We start from the raw sequence: 27,901 nt of genomic DNA, 5'->3' as shown, positions 1-27,901 counted from the left end.
ATTCCATGAATGACTATATCTCCAAGCCGTCCACTAGTGGTGGAGTAGGCCAAACCCGCCGCAAAAACCCACCACTCGATCTCTCCTTTGACTTTCTCAACGCAGAGGAGATGCGGCCTCTTCCCGTGCATCAAGTGGAACTCCACCAGGCTGAAAATCGCCGCTGGCGGAGTGCCGCAATTGCCCACGACGTCACAAAACAAGAGTTTGCCGCAATGCATGGCATCACATTAGAGGACACACGTGATCCCCACACACAGATGAGTTTTTTAGACTATGATAATGCCATGAGAGAGTATTATGGCGATCCTGAGGATGAGGCCTATCTGGAGTTTATTAGGAGTCTTTCACGCGTATTGGCAAATCACACATGGCTTAAAGGGAATAGTTTTCTTGAAAAGGGAGTTGCAGATGACTACACACGACTGAAAATGTTTGAGGATGATGCATTACAACTTTTTGGAACTGTTCAGGAGGAGCATATCATGGCATTAGAGGATCATGTGTACTCTGAGGTGCAAAGCAGTGCACACAGAGAATTCCTGCAAAAATATAGGGAGGAGAAATCCCCAGATCCGATTCTTTTGCGTCTCGCATTTGAACAAAAGAGAAGATCTTGTGACCCACCAGGTACATCAACTGAGGTTCATAAAATCACAAGTGAATGTCTATCAATTAGTGTACCAAAACAGAGGCAGTGGAAAGGGAAACAATACAAAAAAAATTTTCTGGGGTTATGTAAAGAGGAAAAGGCAACTCCTATGCTAGAATAAGTGCGTTATTCCTTTTTCCCCTTCTTTCATGTGATATATGGTATTATGGGTGCATGTCCTTGAATTTTTACTATATATATAAATGTATAACATTTATAAATATAATATATATATATATATATATATATACATTTCTCTTTCTCCGTGCATATAAGTTTTTTTTTCTTTGGAGGGAGGCAGTTGAACTACGTATAGCTTTTGTGACGAACCTATGTCACTAGAAAAGTACAGTGAACACGTGTTTTGTGATGATGTGCCTTTTTTTTTGTTTTGAAATTTGATTTTCTATTCTACTTCCCAAGTGGTTACATACGGTTTAACATTCTTGTGATGTTTTTCTTCTATTTGATGACTGTTATATCTTGTAAAAGGATTCCTCTTTCCTTCACTACTTTCTTCTCCATGTATTCTTGCTTCTCTCCCTCTCTTTCTCTCTCATATATATATATATATATATATATATATATATATATATATATATATTCTCCTATAGGGAAGCTGGTTCAAAGGTTCTCTCATTTCTCCACTCTTTGTTCTTCATTGTGTGGCAGCGATAGATGCGGCGGGTTGGATACGGTGTGTATCCCCTTCTCACCGCACACTCACGCCCATATCATCTCCCCGGTTGGAAAACACGCGTGAGTACTAAAGACGCACGTACACGAGAGCAACGTGAGGCGGATAGAAAGGCACGCCAAATTGAAAAACTTCCACGACCGCAGGCACTTCATGATTTTCAGTACCCATATGAGAAGACGGTGCTGAGTGATGGCATGTTTCAATACCCAGTGTATGAGAATGAATTGGATACCCCACATCTCTTCAATCTCACTCCACCGCCGGACTTTTTTATCTATTGGAATGCAGCGGACTTTGATCGCACATCATACCCTCCGTTACCAGATGAGGATCATCGATTCTTGGTACCAAATATGGATGCAGGGTCGTGGCCAAAACATCGTGAACGCTCTCTTAAGTATCTTCGTAAGCATGAAATCTTGCCACATTATCTTCCACATGTTTCTCAGGATGTGAATTTGTCTGTTGTTTTTCCTGGAACATATGCCACACGAGCACGTAGATGTGAAGAAACAGGCGAGCCATTACCTCCACCACCACCGGTTAAAGAGTTAAATCACCGCAACTTTTGGATGACCGCACACTGTGGAAATTATATTGAATTAACAGATGTGCAGCATTCTCCCTCGATATTCTTTTTTGAAAAACAAGCAGGAGATAGAAGTGTAGAGGGCAACATTAGCAAGGCGGAGTGGTACACGCTTATCATTGCATCTCCTGATTACCCGTATCGAGTTCCTGTAGAAGTTGACGGTAGAACAAAGAAAGGTTTTTTTATTAATTACATGGTGGCAAATTTACCAGGAAGTGGAAATGGGGTACGCCCAAGTGTAGTTAATGGAATTGTAACCAATACTTCTGGCATTGATAAGAAAGGTGATGTTGTTGTACCTTACGTTCCACCATTACCAACCGAAGATGCCGGAACCACACGACATATTTGCATGCTTTTCAAGCAATCAGGTCATGTGAGTGATATTTCTACTGTGTATGGTGATACAGATGACGAGTTTGCTGCACGCTGTAACTTTCACCTACATGCACCCTCTCGCGATAGTAGTTCTACACTAGAAGACGCAACACTTAGAAATGTAGAAAGCGTACTCCCACCGGATCCATGTGCTGTGACTTTTTTTCAAACAAAGTGGGATATTCAAGTACAGGAATTTTATGAATCACGTGGTCTGTTAGAACCGGCTCTTCCACCAAGTGAAGAAATGGAGGCAATTCTCGCCTATCACGCAAAGGAGCCATCGCAGTTGCGTGTACGCGCACGCCACCGGCCGGATGGGGCAACTAATATAGGAGATGATCCGAACTTCTGGGCCCAGTCGCAGCCAACCGCAATGATGGACGGTACAATGCAAAATCTATGGTCTAGGCGAACGGCACTCGGTAAAAATGGTGTACTAGTAACATACCGAAAGTAAGAGAAAGAGAAAAAAAAACATTATTCGACACGTGCTTTTTTAATCTTGATGGCTATTCTGTTGTTTATCTGCTCATTACAATACCTTGTTGCAGATTTCCATTCTCTCTCTTTCTCTGTGTGTGTGTGTGTGTGTGTGTCTGCTTCGCTGGAGGTGGGAGCGTTTGAAAGAGGTGAAGGGGGAAAAAACGAAAAAAAAGAAGAGGAAGAAATAAGGAGTTGAGGGTGGAGCTCTCTTTTGATTTTTTTTTTCATTCTTTGTTTTGCTTGCATCAGGTTGCTTTTAATGGAGAAAAAAAAGCCACTGTTGGCGCATCACATGCATTACTTGTTGAATGAGAGAGAGGCGGTTTTGACTTTGTTTCTTATGATTTTCTTTTTTTTCTTCGTTTTTCTACTGTGTTTCCTCTCCTTGTCCTACAAATATATAATTCTCTTCGTATTCTTACTTTATTCTCTGCCCCCTCTTTTCTTTTTTGTTTCTTACGATTTTTTTTTCTTTCAATGAAAGGAGGGGCAGCAATGTTTACCTCACTCCCAAAACTTCCAATTAACTCTCGGGATTCCTTAACAAGGACCGTACAACCGGGGTCAAAGAGCGGATCGCTGAAATTACCGCTGTGGGATCAACCCGCTCAAATCAAATTTGAACCGTTGGAACCACCAAGTCCATATCAGCCAGTTGTACAAAAACGTACCTATCCATCTGCTTTAACCGGCTTCTCTCGTTTGGCAGCAAAGAAGAACAATGAAGTAGTAAAGGCTACCAAGCTCATAGACAGTGTAGGAGATGAGTCATCAGAAGAGGAAATGACGTTCGAAGAAGAGGAGGCTCGCCAATCCGTCATTATGAAAATAGAATCTGAGGTGAGAGACGATATCCTTTTTTCTGAACAGCATGAATGGACCCGTTTGTGGTTGGATTTTCTACATGACCTCAGTGTTTTTGAAGATGATATTCAGTTGGCGGAACTAGTTGCTCGAGATGCATGTGAGCGTGAGGAGGAAAGAGAACGTATGAGCTATTCAATCGAAATGGAGTCTACCGCACAATGTATTAAAAAACGCATGCAGGAAAATATCCGGAGGAAAACAGTCCGAATAATGCCTTTGTATAAAGAAGGGCGTGATCTTATTATTAAAGAAGAAGCTGAAGATATAGAATCAATTATGGAATGGTTTAGAAAGAACCGACCCTTTGGAATGCGTCTTCCTGCCTTTGTTAGCGGTGTACAGCAACAACGTTTTTTCCCCAAGAAACCAAATGGAGGGTACAGCTCAAATAACTCCAGTTTACGAAAGAAAAAGTTAAAGAATTATAGGCTATCTTCAGTAATTTCCAACGATGCAGAGACGTGGCCAGACAAGTTTCCTGAGCCTTCTTACCAAGAGGAAGGCAGACTAGCATGGAGAGAAACCAAGCTTTTACGATATACGCAGCGAAAGGATTTTCTCTTCTCTCATGAAGTAGAAGAGAAAGAGGAGAAAGACCGTGAAGACATATTAGCCGAAGAAGCAAAAGAGTGGTTGCCTATCATTGCCCTTGAGGTTGATGATTATCACGAAGCAAGGCGACAGACAGAAGATCGGGAAAAGGCTGAAGCAACAGCGGAGAAGATGCGAATTGAGGAGCTACAAAAACGTGAGGCTATCTTTGACCGCTTAGAAGCTGATGCTTCTGTAGAGAAGAGCACGAAAGAAAAGAGAGAAGAGGAAGTCAAAGAAGAGAAGGAAGAAAAGAGGGAGGATGCCGCAGTAGAAAATGACAAAGGTCATATTGAAGCCAATTCTTGTACGGCAGATGATAATGAAGCGGATATTAAGAAGGAAAGAGCCATGTTGGAAGTTTTACGAAAGCGTGTTGACGTACTTCTTGAAATGGAGGACATTGATGAGATTAAGAATGAGCCAGAGGCATTGGAAGTGCTTCGTAAATGTGAGAAGGTTCTACAAAAGTTGGATGAAGCTACAAATAAGGATGATGATGATGATGACGTTATCAAGGAAGAATCTTTATCTTTGTGGGCGTTGCGGAGGCATTTGGAAGTTCTTGATGAACTGGAGGATATCGCTATTATGGAAGAGGAAAAAAAAAAAATATGGAGACCTGAAGAATATGAAACCAGTTCCTTACATGAATCTGATATAAGTGCTCTAATCGAGATGGAAAAAGCGTTTCTACTGTTATTACAAAAACGTGATCAATTACTAAATCAATTGGAAGACATTAATGATATCAAGAATGAGGCATCAGCGTTGCATGTACTGCGAAAACGTGAATCAATGCTTCTTCAACTTAATAATAATAATAATAATAATAATAATAATAATAATAATAATAATAATAATAATGAACTAACATCGATGTTATCAGCAGGTAGTCAGAATTGTAATGATGATATGGGTCATGAAAAAGATTCTGCTGCAGGCAAAAAAGCTAACAATGGATGTACGGAAACAAGCAGTTCATTGGGGAGTGATTCTGTAGCAACACCATTACACCCCATGTTGAATATGGTTATGAGTGTTGCCCTTAAACGTGATCCATTTGTGGCACTGCGCAATCCCGCATTATCTGCACTAGGCGAAGCGGAGTGTGAACTGGCAGCGTGTGAAGGAAAACGTCCCGGTAATGCGACACGTGCATTGGCCTTCGCACGATATATTCCCTTTTGTCTGGCATATCTCGTGCACACCATCTGGCGCCCATCTAAGGCACAGGAGAATGTTAAATGTACAAAGGATTCGGCTGAGGATAGTGCGAGTGCAGTGCAGCAGCTACTGAGACTCGAGGAGGAGGAACGAGAGCAGCTGATTAAAGAGCAGATTGTGGCTGTTTGGACACTTTATCAACAAGCGGCAAAAGATGCAAGTGATGTAAGCAGGACAGAGTATGGCAAGGTATACTACATTGGAGTGAATATGGGGAATGGAGTTTAGGAGAGGCAAAAGAAAAAAAAAATGTATACAATAGCATATGGTATCAAAAGTTGTATGTTATTACTGTTGTTTGTTATTGTTATACTTTCTTGCTCTCTGATACCCTATTTTCCTTTGGGTTTTTTTTCTTTTGTTTACTCTTTGTGCTTTGTGTTTTTTTATTGACATGTATATTGTATCCGTTGGCGTTGTGATGTATTCAAGACTTCTTGCAAGAAAAAAAAGAGAAAAAATGACACTGAGAGAAACTTGTTTGCCTTGTTTCTCTCCCTGTCTTTCTCTGTGTGTGTGTGGGTATGGGTAGAATGTATGAGCTTTTCTTACCGATGTTTTGCATTTCTTTGCTTCCATCAGTGATACTCATTAAAATCTGGAGCATAATTTCTGTGGATGCTTCTGCTTTTATTTATATTTCAACGCATTGTGCTATTCCACTGACCTTGAAGGACAGAAAAATGATAAAAAGCTCAGAAATTAATAAACCTGTCGGAATATGTTAGGCAATATATATATATATATATATATATATATATATATATATATATATATATAGTTTTTGTGCATCTTTGCATCTCTCTCACTGTCTTCCTCTCTGTCTCTCTGTTTGTATGTGCATATAAATTCCGAAGCAGAAACACCAACAGGGAAAAATAGTATAATAATAAGAAAAAAAAGTATAAACGAATCGACGAGGGAGTGTAAAGGAAAAAGAAAAACAAAGTAAAAATTAACAATTAAAACAAAACAGATATAAAAATGCCTGGTATGCGTTTGGACTTTCTGAGAAACACCTCGCAGCGGGTTGCAACAGGTAAGTCAATGCCGCTGAAACAAGTGGAGGCTATTTTGCTCTACGGAACACCCGAGCAGCGCGCAAAGGTGGTGCAGAAGATTCTGCCTAATACATACTCTCTGTGCCTCACCAAGTCGACGCATCACATTCTTCTATCAATGCTCGATAAGTGCGATGGACTGATCAGAGTGCAGATGCTATTTAATGTCCGTCGAAAAATTTTGGATCTAAGTCTCTCACCTGTTGGTAATGTTATTGTGCAGGAATTGCTGGAGAAACTACCAGCTCAGCAAAAGAAAGAAATTGCAGAGATGTTTGTGCTTAATGTTGAAACCGATGAACTCCGACGTCTTTGTGAACATTCATTCGGCAATCATGTTGCACAAAAACTCATTGAGCATCCAAGTTCCCTCGAAGTAGTGGAGGAACGTTTTATGCCCTACCTAAATTCTCTAGCTGTGCATCCGTATGGGCAGCGTGTTGTTGTGAAGTACATGGATAACACTGAAGAGGGTTGGCGAAATGTGGTAAAGGCTCTTTTTGGTGATAATGAAGATGAAGAAATTGATGAAGACAATGTCAACTTCCTTTTTAAGTCATCAAATGAAAATACCACTGTCTCTGCACTTCTTCGAAATCCAATGGTCCCTATAAATATAAAGGATGCTATTTGTGCTCATCTCTGTGAATATGCAGAGGAATACTTAAATCCTAAGGAGACTTCATTAACTGCAGGAGAAGCGGAAGAAGATGAATTTGCCTTACCTGATTTTGGAAACGCACCACCACCACCCAAAAAAAGCAGCAAGGATGAACGCAGTGTTGTTCCACGGCACCATCACGCTTATGTAACAGTCTTTGAACATGCTGATCTCGCCCAAAGAAAAGAAATGTGGGAGAGTCTACTCTCTTTTTCTGGACTTGTTGAAAAACTGGTATCGCATAAAACCACTGTTGCTGTGGCAGTTGCAGCATTTAAGACGCTACCTGATAGTCAGGAACATTTGTGGTGTACACTGATGAAAACCGGCACATCATCGAATGATGATGCACCTCTTGATATTATGGATGTTGCCCAGGATCCGGCACGTACCATGTTGTTAAGAGCAGTGATTGAGGCTCGAGGTGATCTTTTTACTGCTGACTATCGACGCCGTATGGCAGAGTCAGCATTTACGCTTTCGCAGAACCCTGTCTCTTCACCAGTGCTGCAGAAGATGTTAGAATGCTTCAGCGATGATGTGTCCACGGCGCAGATGATGCTTAAAAACATGAAGAAGGAACTACCTCAGCTTGTCCTGCATAGCTCTGGGTCCTACCTTGTTCAGTCCATGTTGCAGTATGGTGGGAGTGAATTGCGTGAGGAGTTGGAAAAGGAGTTGCTTCGCATCTTCACTGCCGACCTTCCCGAGATGTTGTCCTACGCGCAGGGTTCCCGTGTGATGCAGAAGCTGCTTGCCTACGCCTCGGACGAGGTGGTCTCTGCCGTTGCGGACGCTCTTCTCCGCGAGGACGCAGAGGAGACACGCGACGCCCCCACGAACGCCAAGGCGGTGGAGGACGAACAGACGGAATCCCAAAAAGAAGAAGTGGAGGAAGAGAAGCAGAAGAGACGGACGGGCCGCCCCGCCGGACACTACGCCGTCGGCTCCCGGGCGATTTCCGCCCACGCCCAGCACCAACACGCCTGCTACGCCCTCCAGGCGCTCCTGCGGGAGTGCAGCAGCCGCGGCCTCGACAGCCGGCGGGTCGCCCTCACGCGGGCCCTCAAACCGGCGGTCCTCGCGCTCGCCGTCTCGCCGTGGGCCGGCCGCGTGGTGCTCGACGCGATGCTGCACGTCAGCGGCCCCGCCCTGCGGGAGGCGGTGCGGACTGTCGTCGCGCTGAAGGCGGAGGCGTGGCTCACCGACCCGCCCGCCCGCCCCACCAACGCTCCGCTGAACCCCACGCTCCGACACACACTCCGCAGGGGACGCAGCGAGTCGGACACGGCCGAGGAGAAAAAGGAGGAGAAGGAGGAAGGCAGCAGGTACCCACGTAAGAAGTTGTACCGCACACTGAAGAAGTAGTGACGACAGTGGAGGGTGTGGGCAGGTGTTGAAACGCGTGTAAGGAACGCCTTCACGTGACACCACCACACGGAGAGGAGGAAAAAAAAAAACATATGATGGTGGTGTTTATGGTGGAGCTAGTGGTGAAATCGGCAGTATTAAACTACATTAGGTTTTTTTCTCTCTATCTCTCTATGAGAGCGAGATCACTGGAGCAAAAAGTAAAGTAAAAACAATATATGGCTGTAAGCGAAGCTTTGTATTGAATTTTAAGTATACATGTTTGTGTTCTTGTTCTTTTTTTTTTGCTTTTTTTTTATTTTTATTTCCACTACATTGCCAACGACGAATGGTGTTCACATTGAAAACAAAGGAAGAAAAAGCACCGAAGAGGATTCGAGATTCTAAACAAAGAAAGTTCGTTTTAAAGTAATACGCTAAGCGGAACGTAATAAGACGTTTAAGAAAAGCGCTCGACCCATTCCCAAGTCCTAAAGCAAGAAGAAGGCGAATTACCACAGAAAGTACACGGCGTTACTCCGAAAGAAAGCATATTCTCTGAGAAAAAAGGACTCATTGAGTATAAAAAAGGAAATAAAAAAAACGACGTTGAGAACAAGAAACTAATCCTGTAAAGATGTCTTACGCCCAGCGATTTGATCGTGGAGCACCGGCGGCTCAGTATGGTGCACTACAGCTCCCTATTGGCTGGCAGGCGGCGTACTCTCCGGAAGGTGAAGTGTACTACATTGATCACAACACCCGTACCACACACTGGCAGATACCACCAGAGGTGCTGCAGCGCACGAATCAGGCCCCAGGTTACCGCGTGGGGCGCGTGCGTCGTGGAATTGACCAAACAAAGCTCAAGACAAAGATGTGTATGAACATTCAAAATGGTGGAAAGTGCACCTGGGGTGACAGCTGCGCCTTTGCACACAGCTCTGATGAACTTGCAGTAATTCCACACGGTACTGGTAACCAACGAGGTGGAGATGGAAATCCCTACCGCGCGAAAAATGCTGCTAATGGTACCAACAACAATAACACCAGTAGCAACGGTGTGAACGATATGAATAATAATAACTCTGCAGACGGGACAGGTAGTGGGTCTCACACCAATGGTCCTTCAAACTACATGGAAATACAACAGACAATGATTTCTGCGCAGACACCAGCAGCTTCTGCACAGCAGCAGCAACAACAACAACAAGAGTAATTAAACTAATCAAGGTAAAAATCGAAACAAAAAGAAATGAAAAAACGAAATTAAGAATTATAGAAAAAAAAAAAAACGGTATTGCGATCTTAAGAGAAAGATTAAATTTTAAAATGGGAGTGAAAGAAGAATGTGGGCACATTAAACCTCATGTTTGACTCTCTTGCTGAAACCAAGTAATGAAGAAAGGTCAGAAAGAGCCGACCTTACTATAATCGGATGATGAATAACGATAGTGAGGCGAACCGAAACAAGTTGTCATCAAGTGGAGTATGGAAGGGAAAAAAATCAAGATTGAAAAAGAATAATGAGACGAGTACAAACCACAGCACACAGATCTACATTAGCTTTTGTGTACGACAATGTATTTTTCTTTACTCTCTTGTTATTTCTTTTGCCACTGTTATTGAGTGATCCTTGTTGTTTGTCTTTCAATTACATGTAAGCTAAAGGGAAAGTACGGCGGATTTCTCTGATAGAACTGACTTCTTTCTCTCTGATCGTGAATGTGACACTGTCGGTGTTTTTCTTTTTTTCATAACCATTATAGTAAAATGATAATAATTCGAAGAAAAAAAAAGCCTTTCGTCGTTGATGGAAAACACACACACAGGGAGATGATGATGAAAGAAATTGCGTGAAGAGAAAGAGGAAGAGGAGAGAAATGCCCACGGAAAAGGCCAAAACTGCAAGAAAGATAGGGCCATGAAGAAATTAATTACTCCATACCAAATTTTATCATTGAGATAGTAATCTAATTTAATCTGAATAGCAAAAATAATAAAATATAAGAGAGGGACAAAAAATATCTATTCACTTAAGAAACCCACATCTTGGGATAGAGTCTACAGGCGCCAAGTCAATCGAATTAAACAAAGGTGCAGCGGAAATAATAACTTGGATATTGGTGCCATGTTCGTTCTGAACGAAAAACCAAGAATGAAGGAACATAAACCAGAAATGAGATATATATAACAAGTCTATGTTGTGTTTGTCATTTATGGTGATGTTCTGGTCTACTCTGGTTTTATTTCCGGTTCCATTAATGATTGACCCTTTATTTGTGTTATTGCTTTCGGTTTTTTTTTATTTCTTCTTTGGCCGCTTTCTTCACTGCGTTGACTTCTCTCTTTTTTTTCTTACAGATTCGCACAGACACACACACACACATACACACGGAAGAGTAGCCATGAAGGCAAGCATTAAATAGCATGTCTATATCCCTTATGAAGTAGGCTCCGCGTCTGCGAATAAGAAAGGGTATTTTGTCTTCTGTGACTCTTTCAGCTCTTGTTTCACCTCTTCAAAAAGAGATTATTCTTATTTGTATATCTGAGCGGAATAAAATGGGAAAAGTGAGAACTTTAAGATGTCAAAAGCGATACCAGAGTGAGGGGAAAGGATTCCAAGTATTGAAGAAAAAAAGAAATATGAAAAAAACAAAAAAGAATTTCCTTCTTAGATGAAGGTAAAGGAACTGAAAGGGCCGTGAAGATAGAGGGAGATTTTTTGTGGGTTTATGCTTCTCTCTCTGTGTGTATTTATGTATGTGATTGACACCTGTTAAGAGTTTTAAACATGAAGAAGAATAATGATTGCCTACTCCCGTTGTAAACTCGTACTATTTTTTCTTGAAGGGTTATAATGATAATAACAGTGACGGTGCTCTGCAGAGACATGCATATTCGTGAGTAACCACTGCAGTAAATATGGTTAGAAACCAGGAGAAAGAGTAAAAAAAAAAGAAAGTAAACAAAGCCTTTGCGAACCTTCATACGTGTGGAAGACAGGAAAGGAACTGAAGAGGAACAAAAAAAAAGAAGAGGGAATAGTAAGCTAAAGAATAGAAGATAATCTCGATCGCTTCTTGTTTTTTTCTTGTTTTCTAATAGAACAGGTGTAAGAGGATAGGGAAACAAGCCGGATAAATAACGGAACAAAGAAGTAGAGAAGAACATTTGTCTAAAAAGTAAAGATTACTGTTATTATTATTGTTACTATTTTCATTCTTAGTCTTTATGCAGGATTCATCATGATCTATCTTCTTTCTTTTCTTCTATTTTCTTTAATACCTTTGACATGAAGCTAACTATAGTTCTCTTTACCCTGTCTGGGGATCGAATATGCGACAGGGTTTTTGCCTTTGGTTTCATCTTGTTTCAATGTAGGTAGTCTCTTTCCACAAGTATTGTGACTTTACTTTAAAGGGGCGAGAAAATTTTCTTTTTTTCTTCTTCTTGTTTTCTTACCAAGTAACTGTCACACGCTTTTTACTCTGCACTGGTCATCAAGAATTATTGTGTGAGATCTATTATTTAGAAGGGCGAATAATAATAATAATAATAATAATAATAATAATAATAATAATAATAAAGCAAGAAAGGGGATCATTTATTCTCGTATGATTACTTTAGTGTAATCACTACTTTAGTACACGGTCATGTTCTCTTTTTCTCTCGTACTGCGACTTGTTTACACCACACGGAGGTTCAGACAGGCTTCTGCGCCACCTAAAAGAGTTATTTCGGCTGATCCACTAACACGATGGTCGGAAAGACTGCAGTATGGATGGCAGCAGAGATGTATACTTTCTCAAATGTACGTTGGAATGGAGGGATGCACGAGTGCTTTTAATGCGATGAACTCCATACGTACATGTATGCATTTTGGTATTGCAGCCCCTCCATCCTTTTTGGCCTTAACGCGTATGGAGGATATACAAGGCTTACACTCACGTGATAATACACAACAACAACAACATCCGGAGGAGTATGTAAACAACACTCCCGTTATTGTTTCCCCCACAATGCGTGAAGTGGCTCAGTTTGGTGCAACCTTCTTTTTGCATGATTCGTTCCTTCAACAACTTCCCCTTGTGGCGTTGGAGAATTTCACCCCTCGAGCAGAGAGTATTCATGTATGTCGTATCCCAGCTGCAGCACGTCTTGTTATCGGGCATGAAAACAATGGTGTAAGTAAAAAATTCCTTGAGGATGGGACTGAAGATAACAATAGGGATTTCGTGGCGAAAAAGGTTGTATACGTTCCACAGTATGGTACCATTAGCTCACTCAATGTGGTTACTTCTATGGGTATTGCTCTTTTTTACACCGTGTTGGATTCGCACTATCCAACCTCAAGGTCTTTGGCGGTAAACACAGAGGAATGTAATAATAGGGCGTTAAGTAGTTCTCAATGGGATGCCCTCTGTGCGTATCAACGGTGTTTTCAACAACAAATTCCTATGAAAGGTGGTACAGATTCCATCCTCTCACGTGTTGATGAAAGGCCTATTCATCCTTTATACTACCAAAAAGATATTAAAAGTATTATGGAATTACATCATAATCTTCGTAAGCTGCTGTTACGCATGTGCTCTTTTGAGCGAGTTTCATCCGAAGCTTCTTTGCGTTTTGGATTATCGGTACTGTATGAAAATATGATGGATCAACGTAGTCTGGGTGGTATTGTTCGTAGTGCGAATGCCTTTCTGGTTGATCATGTCTATTACTTTGGGCGTAAAAAAATAAATGTTGTTGGAACTATAGGAACCCAACACTACACGCCACCTGTTTTCTTGGGTGCATCTTTTGAGGAAAACGACGAATCCACAGAAGTTTGGGGCGATGAATTACAAACACGACTTGAGGAATTAAATGGGGCACCCACCACGTGGTGGTTTCTGGACTGCGGTCATACCTTTCTCTACACGGAACCCGTTGGATGTGAAGAAACAGTGAAGGAAGAAGTGAAGGAGGATGAGAATAAAACAAAGAATAACTCTTGCAGTAAGAATTTAACCATGACAACAATGATGATGAAAAGGATGATGTTGCAGCAGAAGGAGAGAGGATTTGCAGAGTCACTCGCGTGGTTGCACACACATCAGCGTGATGCAAACTTTACGCTAAGTCTATGTGATACGGAAGATCATATTCGTGCGGCGATCGATAATGCATCAAGTATGACGAGAACAACGGTAGTGCTTTTGATCCCACAAGAGGGCATTCTTCCCCCCTTTTCTCTTCTACGGCGCTGCAGCAAGATAGTCTCTGTATTACCAATCAGCGAAGCTAATGATGATACGGGTGCTGGTTTGCCTGTATCGGTGACAGCAGGAATTGCTCTTCAACGACTAAGTGCAGTGATGCATCCTGAAGTTGCATCTCTTTAAGCACCTTTTTTTTTCTTTTCTCTTTCTCTCTGTATATATATATATATATATATATATATATATATATATATATATATAACTTCGTTTAATAAGAAGACATTTTATTGAGAGAAAGACTCTTCTAATCAGCTTTTCTGTATGTTTTTTTTTTGGTCAGACATCACTATTTTTATTGGTGTATTTTCGTTGAAAATGTGGGAAATTTGTACGAACAAAGTGCGCAGCGTAATAATAATGCTGTTTTTCTCTTTATTGATTTTGGTAATGTGTTTATACCGTTGGGTTCCCTTTTTTTTAAATTATTATTTCTTATTCTTATTATCGTTATTATCTGCCGCCTGTAATAAGGTGCAGGGGAAAAGGAGGGGTTGATCAAAGCGAATTCACGAACAGGAGGAATAACAAAACAACAATTGCAATTGTTAGCTGATATTGGAAGAAATAGAAAATACATTCAGTATTAACACAACAAAAAGAACATAACAATAACAGCAACAACAACTATCTACATCTAGAAAGAAACAACAGATAATCGTATGCTTTCTCATGGAGAAGGAAAAGGTTGTTTGGGCCGGTTTTGGCATATTAAGTATGATGGCGCTGGTGTGTTTGCAGCGTCCGTCGATATCGTCATCGCGTGATCGACGTTCCCGGCGTCTTTCTCGTGCTGATCGTACAAGCTCCAGACACCGCCATAGTACATCAAGTCCATTAACATCAACACCAGCAACAAGCAGAAGATTAACCATGACAAGCGGAAAGAATGATCGATCTTGTGGAACTACAACATCTGGGCGAGAAGGGAGTCTTGCTCGCTCCTCCTCTGCGAATGGCATGCATGTGGGTAGAGGTTATGATGATTCACACTCACCACGAGAATTACATGTAGGGGGATCTAACGTAGTGAAGGAATTGCCGCATGTGTTGGGGCATGACCATGCGATTTCCGATGTCCAGCACACGGCGAGACACAAAGCAAAAGAGCCGCAGAATTTTGCAAAAACTGCAGACGGGTCTGTAAAGAAACATCCACCCATAACGGAAGAGCGGGCAACACAGACAGAAAGTTACACATGGGAGGAACTCCGCCGTATGGAGGCGGCTCTTCTCTCAACGCAGAACAATGGTCGTCATAACGACGGCGGTGGGGAGGCGCTGGATTGTATTAGCCCCATACCGTTTCAAGACGGCGATGATGCCTCACCGCTTTCTTCTTTGGCGATCTACGCAAGTCCAATGCGATCAGGGAAGGAAATTGCAGGCTTTTTATTGCCCCCTTCACTACAACGGGGAGTAGAAGCGGAATTGGTGCGACTGGTGGATGCGGTGCGGCAAACAGACGCGGCTCCTCATGTCTGGTTTTCACTCTTTACATTTCTTACCGATCTCCCTCGCTCTGTACTGCGTCATCTCGTTGCAACGAAAGGAATTGATCTTTCTCCGTCAGTTCGTACAACTACTGGTAGTACTGCTAGTAGTAGTAGTAATAATAATAATAATAATAATAATAATAATAATAATAATAATAATAATAATAATAATACTCCTCTTGTTGCTGCTGGTTCTTCTTCGACCAATGCGTCACTGGATTCTAATAGTGTGGTGCATTTCAGTCGTCTCCAACGCGAAGTATGTCGTCTTATGAAGGGCGAATCAAGTCAAGAAACCAAAATTGGACGCTTTAAACTCTCAGAAGATGAAACGAAAGTCTTATGGAGTCCACTTAAAGAAAAGGGGGATAAAAAAACTGGAAGGTTTTCGCACTTTTCAGTTTTCTCTAGTGATGAGGAAGAATTAGGAGGAGAAGGAGATGATGATGATGATGATAACAAGGTCAAGGTAGCAGAGATTGTTGAAGGTATTCTTTTAAAACGGCGTCAGGCGAGAATGATTTCTGAATCCACACAATTTCCGGAAGGAATAATATCCCAAACAGAAAATCATATAGAATCAATCCAAGTACCAACAACATTTGATGAGGCAGATGTAATGGCATTGCTTGGTAAGCTGGTAAAACTCAAACATCATACGGGGTTTAGCACATTGCGGCGGAATTGTGCCGATGTATCTTTTTCAGTTGATATTGTTGATCTTACAAATGAGGCCCAACGTTTACTTGATAGAGCAGCTATTCGATCAGTAGTAGCAGCAACAACAACAACAACAACAATGCCACCTGCTACGGGACATGTACCTTCTAATTCACAAGAGTCGCAGAAAATGCCATGGACACAGCAGGCATTTGGAGGGAGAGAACAATGGAATAATCAACCTCTCTCAATAACTCCACCAGAAACGCGGCACTTCGCTTTAAAAGATGGAAAGAATGCACTGCGATTATCGTCACGTGTGTCGCACGAACAAGAGGATAGTAATTCCACAAATGTGAACCGTAGAGCTTCCAAAAAAAAAGAACCACACAGTGGTCAGTACTCCTTGGAGGAGCGTATTGATAGTATTTACCGCCTTTGTGAGCCACAAGAGAATGCAGCGGTAACACCACCGCGCAATAAGGCACCGGAGTCTTTTGCGCGTAATTTGACAACGACAACTATTCCTAGTACTCTCACAGATGAAAGTGAACAACAACGTTTATTATTTGGCAGGTCGCAAACACAAGCTACAGTAGAAATGCAAACTGTAAGTAGTAATAGTACGACCCCAACCACGGGAACACGAAAGAAGTTTACCGTTTATGATCGTCTCTACACCCCACCAAAGGGAGTGGCTAGAGCGGCTCCACAAACACCCCCGCCGAACTCAGGGAGATCAAAACCACCATTCAATGTTTACGTTTGAGTGGTGGGGCCGCTATTCCATTAATCTATTTATTGCCTTTATAAGGGGGTATATTTGTGTGTTTCGGTGTAATTTACTTAGAATAGGTATTTTAGAAGGGTAAAAAGTGGTCACGTTGTTGGCATTGGTGTGGGGCGTTTTCCCACTCTCTTTCTCCCTATATAATAAACACATACAATGAGGGTGTATAGGTGCTAACATAGAAGGAAACAAAAAAGAAAAAAAAATACGAGCTTGCTCAATAGGTATGACTTTGTTACTATTTTTATTCGTTATTTCTGTTTTCTTTTATATTGAAAGAAAAATGGCGAAATTGTCCTTATAATAGAAGACTATGAATAAAGGAAGAAACAAATTCCCGAGAAAACGAAGGGGAATACTTTATTGAGTGGTATACAGGGAAATTTTTTATTTTGTTTTGTCGCTTATGATATTTTATGATACTGTTTACCAGATAGCCTACGCTATTATTACTGTTTTTTTTTCATTTCCTTTCCTTGTTTTCTACTTTTGTGTACCTCATTTCTCCTCGCATAGTAGTGATTTAAGGTAACAAGGGACAGAAAACACATACACACACAGAGGGAAAAGTGAAAAGTTCGCTTTCCTGTAGTGTATACTGACTTTGTACTGGTGCACGAGAAAATATTTCTTTTAGGGACATTAAAAAAAAAAACCCCTCAAAAAGCAAAAGAAAAAAAAACGAAACATTCTATATTATTCTTATTTATCTAATATATTCTTATATATATAGGCATACTATAATCAAATATATACGGTTGCTTTATTGTTTTTGCTTGTTGGTAAAATGAACCAATTCGAAAATCTCGGTATGGCTTTTGCGAATATTGTATGTAAATTTCTTGAGGGTATTGATTGCGCGGATTATGATGCATCACTGCAACGTATGTTTGAATGCTCTTCTCGAGAGAAAAAAACACTAGTTGCCTTTCTTATGAGAAAAAAGACCCAACGTTACGAATACATTTCGGCATGTTCTTGTGGTAAATGGATAAATGAAACATTAACGGAGGTAGTAAAGGAGAATAGCGATCTAGCTGTGCGATGTGATCCGCACGGTGAAAGAACAGATTCAAAAAGGACAGATGATATGACAGAAACCCCAGGTCTAACTTTACTAGAGCGAAGTATTGAAACAAACAGTATTGTGACCCAGTTAACAGTGGTGAGGAATACTTTTATTAAATGTCTATTGGGAACACGTGGCTCTCCTACAACTCGAGCTGCTTCTTCATTACCTACCTATGATGCACTCCAACAGATTCCCGTTGATTGCTCAGGAGGTTTAACAGGATCTGGGATGAAATCTATTGAAACACTTATTGCTTCTTTAAGTAATCGATTGATGCGTTCACATCAATTTAATGGTGGGAATCGATCAACATTTATCAAACGAGGGTTTGGTAGTGATAGTGTTGAGCAATATAATTACAGTTCTGCTCAAATGTTGAGTAGTACGGTAGAGGTTCTATGGGCTTTCAGTATTGCTCTTATTTTAGCAGAAGAGGACTCTGTCCTTATACTTTCCGCTGGCCTAGTCCACTGTGCTAGATTTGTGCTACGTAATCGCAGTCACTCTCGTGTGCGTAAAGTGGCTGGTGGACTTCCTCGCCTTTGTGATCTCCCACCGGTGTTCTTTCTATCACTTGATCTCGCGATAAACTTAGAGGCTCACTTTCACTCTATTCTCCTAAATGCCGGAAATAGTGTGTTGTTGCCATCTGGTATGTATCATCTACTGCTTAGTCACTCTTGCTATGGACTTCTTTGCCAAATAGATGAACAGGCTGTGGATGGTGTCTGGAAGGGAGTTGTGCAGACATGTGCATCTGTCATGAAAACCGCCCGTCTAACATGTCGTAGTTGGGAAAATGTGAATTGGGGTGATATTATTTCAAAGACTGGACTTTCTTCTTCTTGTGTGGATTACGAATCCTTAGCGCAGGATATGGAATCTATTTGGATACGACGACATAAGTGGTGGGAGGACTCTACAAAAGATACTGGTCGTACGACAGATGTGACTTGGGCGAATACACTTCCAATATTTTTAAATGGAACACTTCCATCGTTTCTCCCTTTACATATGCAAGAGGTGGCGGAGTTTTTATCGAATATGTATTCCTCATTAAAAGGCAACAACAATACTAAGAGTGATAAGGCGATAGGTGATAATTTTAATACGTTATTTTGTGGTACAATGCAATTGTGTCATATTTTCAACAACCAATCGGTTATGCAGGGGTTTTTAAATGATTTTCTGGATATTGTTAAAAGAATGCTAACATGTTCGAAAAAGGATAAACGAGTACGAGAGGTAGTTTCTCTTATACTCTGTGGATGCTTTTTCTTTAATCCTGGTACATATGATGGTCGTCGACGAGATGAGCAGCAAATGGAAGTAACCATTTTTCAACCATTAGTGGAAACCATTTTAAGTGAGGTAAACAACTGGTGTAAGCCAAAGCATGCCATGTGGTATTCTATTGCAATGTCCTCTCTACTTGGAGGATGTTCAATGAAAACATTAGCCGAAAGATTACCTATTTTCTTTGAAACTATGGGATTATGGCTCGCATCCGCTGATAACGCCGATAGAATAGCTATTATCTACTCAACTCTTCACGCAGGAGGTTTACTTGGTGATGTTTGTACTAATCCTACGACAACGTCATTATTTGAATGGGGAAGATCTATTGAGGCTTTTTGTAATTGTGTGGAAAAGATGTTATTAAAGAGTATTGGCGATGAGAGTTGGGAGGAAACACAACAAATTCCATCCACTGTTGCTGCGGCCTCAGAGTTGTTAATGTTTTCTCTTCAACAAGAACCATTCCATTCTAGAGCTTGTCAATGGCTTATGAAACTTTTAGAAGTCAAAACAAAAGTGAAATTTGCATTAAAAGGTTGTAAGGGCACTCCCATTTCCCGTGGTCAATTAATTGCCATGCGTACTATTTCAGCTTTATGTGGATTACAATACTTTCCAAAGCATCATTTTCTTGGTTCTAAACGATCTGTTACAAGCGATTCTAATTTAGTCTGCAGTACAGTAATGGAGTATGAAAGTCGAATGAATGTATTTTCTAGTACTTCTACAGAACTGAAAGGACATGTTAAAGATAGAATTGTTAGTTTAATTACCATTTACGGTTCTTATTATAATCCAGCTGTTAAGACGATTGAAGGAGCTACTATCTTTTGGCGTAGTGTTCATTTAGAAAATGTTTTGAAATTTGTAAAACAAGCAAGGGAAATACCTCGTATTGTTAATGAACTGCGTGAAACTTCCTTTGTATATATACGACATATTACTACTGAGGGACAAAGTGTAGAAACACTAGACCGTGCACTTCAACTTATTAATATAATTCTTGCCTCTCGGTTTTGGGTTGCACCAGAAAAAGTACTGGATAAACATCTTACATTACCTATGATACTTGTAGGAGCTAAAACACCTTTATATGAGGCAGTTTCACGTGTTGTATTCCCATTTTATTTGCATGATAAGAATGATGGTAATTTGTCAAGTTCTGCACTGGCTCTTCACCGGTTAGCAGAATGCATAATAACTCTTTTGGTAAATGATGAGGATGATCGTGTAGAATATTTAGCAGAATATATGATTACGCACTTGTCTATATTACGGGATAGAATGGAGTTTATGGTAAATAACGAATTATATGCCAGCAAGACGGAAGTAAGTGATGCTCCCTTGACAATGGAATCCCATCAACGGGAAATTTCTCGCAATGAAAGGAATGAAAAAGAAATGACATCATGTAGGAAAAGATGGAATTGGCTATTAAATGTTATGGATACAAATCTTCAGTTATCAGATGATTCTAGTACAATGTCCTCATCTAGTGCTCAAGATTGGTGTGCTATTACAGGTTTGCGTGGGGCTGCCCTTATTGATACTCTAGAAGGACTTTCTGTGGTTTTACTAGGACACTCCAGACGACAAGTACGTCGAATCGCATTAATGCAACTTGAGTTACTGGCATCACTCCTACATTTACATAGACTTCATTGTGAAAGTGCATCTCAGGCAGCACTTGAGGCTCGTAATGTAAATATCTCTAATGGTTTACCTATGAGCTCTACTTCATTTAATCTCACTGGTAATTATTCTCCCTATAATACTGAGGTTGGTTCTTCACGTTTAGCACTGGCAGATATTTTCACAGACCTTAGTGAACAATTTAGTGATATGTATGCATCTCAGAAAGAGCATTATATGCCAATTATTCGTCAATTTGATTTAAAACTATTGATGTCACGACATTCTATTGATGAAAAATGGGGAATCGATAATAAGCGAAGGTTTTCACGAGAGAGTTTTAACTCTACCTGTATCAATTTACAGGAAAAACTTCGATTGTGTATGCAAAGTACAAAACGAAATATTTCACTTTCTACCGCTCCATTTGGTGTTCGTTGTTTATCAGAAGATAGCAGCCCATCCCTTTTTATTTTCATCTCCACTACGGCATTATGCCTTACGATGTATGGCTATTGCCCAGGCTCTGCTGTTGTACCAGTGGCCTGTGCTATTACAGGCGAAGTGGTAGAGAAAGGTATAAAACGTTATATGGAGCGAAATTCATCTGTTTGGCGATCATGTTACACATTCTATTTTCTATTGATATGTGTAGATAATGCTAAAGTATCACCAGATGCTAATCGCTTAACGCGTGGAATAGAATGTAATCGTCCTGGTCATCAACAAGGCGGAAAATCTATTTATCTCGGTGGTCCGGATGACACAAGTGATGTTGGATGGCAAATTATGAATCGTCATGAAAAATATCAGAGACTTATGAAAAATATTACTTTACCTTTAATTTTACATGAGATAAACAGTGAAAATAATACACCATACTTTGTGGATCTGCTACAATTCCTTCTTGTAGGTCCATTAGAGACGGCTTCTACTGGAGTTTCTTTTTTAGTGACATTTCCAGGTTTGATGGATAGTGGTCATCCTATAGTGAAAGGTCTCTCTGAAATTCTTGCGCAGCTTAATAATAAAACACGGAAAGATAAACAACATGTGGTAAATGCCTCTCTTGCTATTCTTATTCCTATGCTTATCATTATTGGACGACGCTATTTTGTAAAACCACCTGCGACTCCAGGTCGTATGCAGGATACGGTTGCTACTAAACGCACTATAATGGAAATTATTCTAAAAGATTTTATTAATTCAATATTATTAGGTGGACAGGTTAGCAAAGAATATGGAGATAGACATGAAGGTGAGCGACGACTCACTATTGAGGAGTTGGGAAAAACCTTAAGTGAAGGAAATGGGGTATCTGTAAACTCTTGGTTGGCACTTCCTTTTATTCCTCCAACTGTTTCCCAGGGTGATAATAAGTATCAAAGCAATCATGAATTATACTGGGAAATTAGACCTATAATTTTGCTTCGAGGACTTTTATGTGATTTAATCGGTCTTGTATACTGTAAAGAGACCAAGTATTTGGAACCGCACTTAAAGAATAAACTCTTACCTAAAGTCCTCTATTCTCTAACACATCAGGTACATTGGTTCCTTCAAGGACATATGAGTGCCCGGGGTAGTGTTTTTAAGACGAAGTCTCCCAAAAGTTTATTTATAGCCATGGAAAAAAGTATTATCGCTTTAAAATCAGTGGTCTCATCATCAGAACTTGCTCAAGGTTCTCGTTATGCTTCAAATTATAAGAATATTATAAGTTCATTTGCCGAAAAATTCTTTAAATGGTTACAACAGGCATCCCAAACAGATTATTATAACCTTGAGAAAAGTGCACCAAGAATATTCGATCTTGCGGTAACCTTATTATTGGCAGATTCTCCATCTTTAGAGTATGCACTTCGGGTGCTCCGTGAATTGCCTATAGGAAGTCCTGTTCATCGTACATTTTTTGCAGTACTTGTAACGGCACTCTCAGCAAAGTCGAGTAAGCTGGTAGAAACTTTACCTTCTAGAAAACAATCTCGTAAAGTGGAATTATCCTACACAAAGACTGAGGTAACAAGTAATGATACGTTTTCAGCCTATGCATCAGCTTCTTTACGATTTGATGGTTCTTTAACCGAACTAACGTGGAATCCGTGTATAATATTTTACAGTTTAGCGTACTTGTATGAAGATGTTAATGCTGGATGTGTCTTTGATGCTGCTACACGTTTTAAAGCACAAAGTTTTCTGATGCTTCTATGTGGTGAATCCCCAAGTGAACTTTCGCAGGATGCACTAGATGACTGGTTGTGTCTCTTATTAAAAACATATCATCACAGTCGTGGAGAATTGGAACACACCAGTGGTCTTGTCCAACATCTTTTTAAAATTGCTAGTGGGGATATTCTTTCGGCGCAGCGCAAATCTAATAACCCAGTACAAGTCCAACGCATTGCACTTAAGCTTTTGACACTTTTTTTGCGACGTGTAGAACCCACAAAGGCTAATCTTCGTATTGTTCTGCAAGTTACGCATTCGTGTCGAAATTCAATATCTGAGTATGCCCTTGCGGAGTTATGGGGTGGTTGGATAGCGTATGAGGGACGTGAAAGAGAGCGTTTTGTATCACTTTTGGTAACCATACCAATGGAATTATCAGAGAAACGTATTGTAACCAACTACATTGATAGTTACATTGCACATGAGTTAACAAATCAAGGAAAAGCACATGGTGGTAAACTTGATGGTCGTTCACGTGGTGCATATTATAGTTTTTTACTCTTTTCATTTTATCAAATGAAGAGTTTACGCAGTAAGGTAATTGAAGGTAATGCTGATAATAATTGTAAGAATGATACCGTCGATACACTTTTGGAATCTATACGAGATGATGAGGTTCGTCCAAGTTCAACCGTTTGTCTTTCACGCAGTTTCAGTCAAGCGGAATCGCAAGCTAGCAGAAAAATTAGTCAAGGTGGTGCAGCACGCAGAAAGAGTTTGTGGGTTATGGAAGAAAATATATGGCAAAGTAATACGCGATTTACAATGGATAATGCAAAGAGTGACGCAAGCGGTCCATTTATGAGGGAAAGACCAATCGATCATGGTGCCTGTAGTGTTTCAAGCGAGATTCGAGAAGATGCCACAATGCTTCGAGAAGTAGGATTTGTACGACCTCTTGTGAGTGTGTTGTTCTTTGCCTCCTGGGCAATAGAGAGACTTCAACGGTTGGGATGGCGTCTCTGGAAGGAGTTAGACAGAGATTTGGGAACGATTTCAAGCTTTATGCGGAAGGAATCTTTGGTAGATGCAAAGGGCTTGAGTGGATATTACCCTAGCTACACCTCTGCTTTAGCGGGTGAGGTTGTGGAGGCTGCGGCTGAAACTGGTTATGGTGGCAATAATAATAATAATAATAATAATAATAATAATAATAATAATAATAATAATAATAATAATAATAATAATAATAATAATAATAAAGATAAAAAGCATAAACATCATAATGCTACTAGTACTTCTACCAGTAGTAGTAGGAGTAGCAGTAGCAGTAGCTCTGCTAGCGATGAAAGTCTGCAGGTAGTAGGTGATGAGAGTGTGGAGGAGGAAGTGGAGCGGGTTGGTTCGCATGCAGGACAAACTGCATTAGACACTCACGATTGTTCTTCCTCAGGGAATGAACATTCAACGGTATTTTATGTCGATACTGAAGGCGGAGGAAGAGGAGGAGTGGCAAATACAACTGTGAATAATGTAGATGCAGATTCTGAACGGGACAGCGATGACACAATGGTTGTACACGAAAATATTCCCGCTAAAAGCTTTAGAGAGACGATAGAAACAGACATGAAACTCCAAAATGAGACCAAGAAAGACGCAAGACGACAACAACAGCGACAGCAAGAAGAACCAGATAGTAAAACCGGAATGGCCTTTCGTCTATTACAACGTGATTTACTTTCATTATTCCTCCACTTTGCATGTATGCTGTTGGTACATCTTGGCTGTGGAGAAGTACAGCGTAGTGATGGACGAGATGAATTGTTATTGCGATTTCGTGTATTGGAGGCGTCATTTGAGGCACTCGGCGGTCAACTTAAAGGCGCCACATCCGAGGGGAGTTATCGTGCCCCATCAACACTCAAGCATTGGCTTAAACTCACGCTTGCACGTATACAGCAACGCAATGTTATGGCCCAACGTGATGAGGAAAACTACAACAATGCTAGTAGTAATACTAATAGTAATACTACTACTACTAATAATAATAACGCCAATACGAATGGTAATAGTGTGAATATGGATAATAATGGAGGAATTAAAGGATTCCTTGGAAAATGTGGGGATGCTCTGTTTCATGATATGTCATTGCTATTTGAACAAGTTGAAGTGGATGAAAGTCTTGCGGATTCCGCCTCATCTGCCACAGATGTAGTGCTCAGTGAACTCTTCTTGAGTATTGCAGGTCAAGGACGAAATATAAGAGGACGTCGATTTTTACTTCGATGTCTTCATGAATCCACCACATGGCTACAACATGGTGGAAATGCTTCTCTTAATGAGATGGATGCACGACTCCGATCGCCTATTCCCTACCCTTATATTTCATTACTTTCTATGAAGATTGCGAGAAGTTTGTCCTCATCGCTTGCCTTTACAACTGGGGCTCTCCTCGTGAGTTGTGATGGTCGACGACTGTGGATGGAAAAAACGGCGATGCAACTCGCAGAGGCAAGTGCACTCCGTCGTATTCTTGCGGCTCTCGCCTCTCATATGAGAAGTATTAATCACGATGTTCACACATCATTGGATTTTTCTTTTCTATCACAAGATCAGATGTGGTGTACCTCCGTTTTAACATCATTGAGTTGTTTATTACGTGATATAATTATTCACGAAACTTATTATTGTACACGGACACGTTCAAGAGAGGCAGAAGATGATAAACCAGAAGAAATGGTATTAACAACAGTGTTTGATTTTAATAGTGCATTTCCTACACGTTATCTTTTATTATGTTTCTGGATTGGATTTTCATTCTTACTAAAATCAAATATATGGCATGAAGCATGTAATCTATTAGCTATTTTTCATCGCTACGGTTGCAGCCAATATTTAGCTCATATCTCAGTTCCCACCATATCTCCACTTAACCACTTATGTGTTAATGTAGCAGCAGATTGTTTGGCTGTGCAACTTGTTCTCTTTCACCAAGGCAGGGCGGTGATAAATCGACAAAAAGGTGGAAGTATTATATCATTGTATGATTTTATGAGTAGATCTAGTCCTACAAATGATTCGGTGTTAAATTTCTTAAATGAGTACGCGAATGAAAAAGATGAGAGCGCATTATTTCTTGCCTTTTCAGAGTTGTTGGTACTGTGTGACTGGGATTTCATTAATGTGGAAACTAATGCCCCAAGGTTTATGGCATTTGTAAAGAAAATGAATATAAATGGATGTCAGGATAAAAGTAATAGAGGAACAACGTCACAGAAGGATTCTAACTGTTTAGGATCATCCCTATCTAATTCATTTGCCCGTTACTTTTGCTCCTTTGTTGATCTATGGAAACAATGCCTGGTTAAATTTCCAAGTGGGCAAGAGTGGACATTACAGAGTTTGTGTACTCGGATGGTATTTCTATTAAAAGAATTTTTTCTAATGGGGACCAAGGCATTCGGTGTTTCTTCTATTGATATACTTTTACATCGCGTAGTTTTAACAAAAAATAATTACAAGGATTCGCATGCGACTGGATTATCACAATCGAGAAGCCATACAACAGATCTCTGTTCTCTTCATAGCTGTACAGAATCCGCATGTGATAAACATCGTTTGTCTGAAGAGAGTGTAGTATTGTTTCAACACTTGTTTGAATCTCTAGTAATAACACCTTTTATGTTATTATTTCAATCCTCCAAGACTCCATTGTCGTTATGGAGTAAAATATTAGCTCTCATTGCCGCACTTTTATCCTTTCATAAACAGAATCACGGATATGTTACAGATCTCCTCTTGAAGTTTCGGCCATATTTAGAGCGTGGCTTAAATGTGGACTCCACCCGTAACTCCGTCGTGGATGAAACCCCACTTTTTGAACGATTTGCGGTATTATTTCTAGCAGATGAGGTCTCAGAAAAGTTAAGAAGTTTAAAAATTCCAGTACATACAAAAGTACCAGTTCGAATAGGCTGTGATTCCAGAAAACAACCGCCCTCTTTGGTTTCCCTCGTAGATGATGAGAATTTAATTGCGGCATTGATTGAATACATTGTTAAGGACTCGTTCTCCGTACATTCAACTAAAGGTGCAGCACGGAGTGTCTCTTCACAATCCTTGATTGATCAATCGCCGGTGCAGGCATCATTACACACAGAAGAGGGAGGCAGCGTATTGCCGCTTATTATAAATGTAAATAAAGAGACATCTCATGATAATGATACTGGAAAAGAGTGGCAAACAGCGGAGTGCGAGCAATTGCAGACACCTTCTTCTGTTGAACTAGAGTCATCTAGTCTTTGTGTAAAGAAGAAATCTACTTTCCTTACTCCTTTCTTATCACATCGATTTGGGGAGTACGTTTATGAAGTTTGCCCTGGAATTAATGGTGGTGTAGAAATGCTGGATCAATTACCTCTGGAGTGCTACAGACGTCCGTTATTACAAAGAGAAACTGGACATCTTTTGGATGTTGCTATAAGTCCAGAAAATAATAGTGCGAATTCTGAGGGAGAAGGGGAAGAAATCAATACGCATGAACACAAACCACTTGCTACAAGGGCGAGACTGTTTTATTCTGATGTAAATCAAGGTTTTATCCCTCGTGATGAGAACAGAGTGTTTCCTCTAAGACAACATGAACGTACTGCAACCTCTTTAAGCACTCTTGATGGTGGAGAATTTTCCGATACAGATTCAGATTATCTGGATTCTTGAAAATTTTTGTAGAACATTAAAAATTGAGGGTTTCTGTAACGGTTCCTCGATTTCCTTCGGTCATATGTTTTCTTTTTGTTATCTTTTGTTTTATTCTACTGAACAGATCTCGAATAGGTCAGTTTCATTTCTGGAACGGTGATTTTTTTTTCATTGCTTTTTATTTCTGGTTACTCTGTCTCTCTAGGCGAGACGCGGCTCTTCAGTATTATTGTTGATTTTAGCTTTGTTT

General features: G+C 40.3%; 8 protein-coding genes across 9 annotated transcripts; all 8 read left to right on the top strand.

Moving 5' to 3' along the window:
- Window positions 1-5: 5 nt before the first annotated feature.
- LSM04_002344 (uncharacterized protein) lies at window positions 6-773 on the top strand (the record flags this gene model as incomplete). Its single annotated transcript, XM_067332318.1, has 1 exon — window positions 6-773. The coding sequence occupies one exon, from the start codon at window positions 6-8 to the stop codon at window positions 771-773; it is 768 nt and encodes a 255-aa protein (XP_067186802.1).
- A 557-nt stretch (window positions 774-1,330) lies between these two features.
- LSM04_004750 (uncharacterized protein) lies at window positions 1,331-2,782 on the top strand (the record flags this gene model as incomplete). The annotated part of the gene is made up of 1 exon (XM_067332317.1): window positions 1,331-2,782. One exon carries the CDS (start codon window positions 1,331-1,333, stop codon window positions 2,780-2,782), a length of 1,452 nt encoding a protein of 483 aa, XP_067186907.1.
- A 521-nt stretch (window positions 2,783-3,303) lies between these two features.
- On the top strand, window positions 3,304-5,721 carry LSM04_000624 (uncharacterized protein; the record flags this gene model as incomplete). The annotated part of the gene is made up of 1 exon (XM_067332315.1): window positions 3,304-5,721. One exon carries the CDS (start codon window positions 3,304-3,306, stop codon window positions 5,719-5,721), a length of 2,418 nt encoding a protein of 805 aa, XP_067186723.1.
- A 756-nt stretch (window positions 5,722-6,477) lies between these two features.
- LSM04_005434 (uncharacterized protein) lies at window positions 6,478-8,583 on the top strand (the record flags this gene model as incomplete). The annotated part of the gene is made up of 1 exon (XM_067332314.1): window positions 6,478-8,583. The coding sequence occupies one exon, from the start codon at window positions 6,478-6,480 to the stop codon at window positions 8,581-8,583; it is 2,106 nt and encodes a 701-aa protein (XP_067186933.1).
- Window positions 8,584-9,202: 619 nt separating this feature from the next.
- Window positions 9,203-9,784, top strand: LSM04_002328 (WW domain; the record flags this gene model as incomplete). Its single annotated transcript, XM_067332313.1, has 1 exon — window positions 9,203-9,784. One exon carries the CDS (start codon window positions 9,203-9,205, stop codon window positions 9,782-9,784), a length of 582 nt encoding a protein of 193 aa, XP_067186801.1.
- Window positions 9,785-12,224: 2,440 nt separating this feature from the next.
- On the top strand, window positions 12,225-13,958 carry LSM04_007031 (uncharacterized protein; the record flags this gene model as incomplete). The annotated part of the gene is made up of 1 exon (XM_067332312.1): window positions 12,225-13,958. One exon carries the CDS (start codon window positions 12,225-12,227, stop codon window positions 13,956-13,958), a length of 1,734 nt encoding a protein of 577 aa, XP_067187003.1.
- A 546-nt stretch (window positions 13,959-14,504) lies between these two features.
- LSM04_006591 (uncharacterized protein) lies at window positions 14,505-16,757 on the top strand (the record flags this gene model as incomplete). The annotated part of the gene is made up of 1 exon (XM_067332311.1): window positions 14,505-16,757. The coding sequence occupies one exon, from the start codon at window positions 14,505-14,507 to the stop codon at window positions 16,755-16,757; it is 2,253 nt and encodes a 750-aa protein (XP_067186990.1).
- An 808-nt stretch (window positions 16,758-17,565) lies between these two features.
- On the top strand, window positions 17,566-27,669 carry LSM04_003221 (uncharacterized protein; the record flags this gene model as incomplete). Of its 2 annotated transcripts, none has more annotated exons than XM_067332310.1 (1): window positions 17,566-27,669. In XM_067332310.1, one exon carries the CDS (start codon window positions 17,566-17,568, stop codon window positions 27,667-27,669), a length of 10,104 nt encoding a protein of 3,367 aa, XP_067186833.1. The 2 variants fall into 2 exon arrangements, with proteins under 2 accessions (XP_067186833.1, XP_067186832.1); XM_067332309.1 differs by having other exon boundaries at window positions 26,002-27,669.
- Between the last annotated feature and the right edge of the window lie 232 nt (window positions 27,670-27,901).

This window comes from Trypanosoma melophagium (genome assembly GCF_022059095.1).
Source record: "Trypanosoma melophagium isolate St. Kilda chromosome Unknown ctg6segment0, whole genome shotgun sequence".
NCBI classification, from domain to species: Eukaryota; Euglenozoa; class Kinetoplastea; order Trypanosomatida; family Trypanosomatidae; genus Trypanosoma; species Trypanosoma melophagium.
Note: the sequence above shows the minus strand (reverse complement) of the source record. Positions and strands in the feature narration are given on the sequence as shown.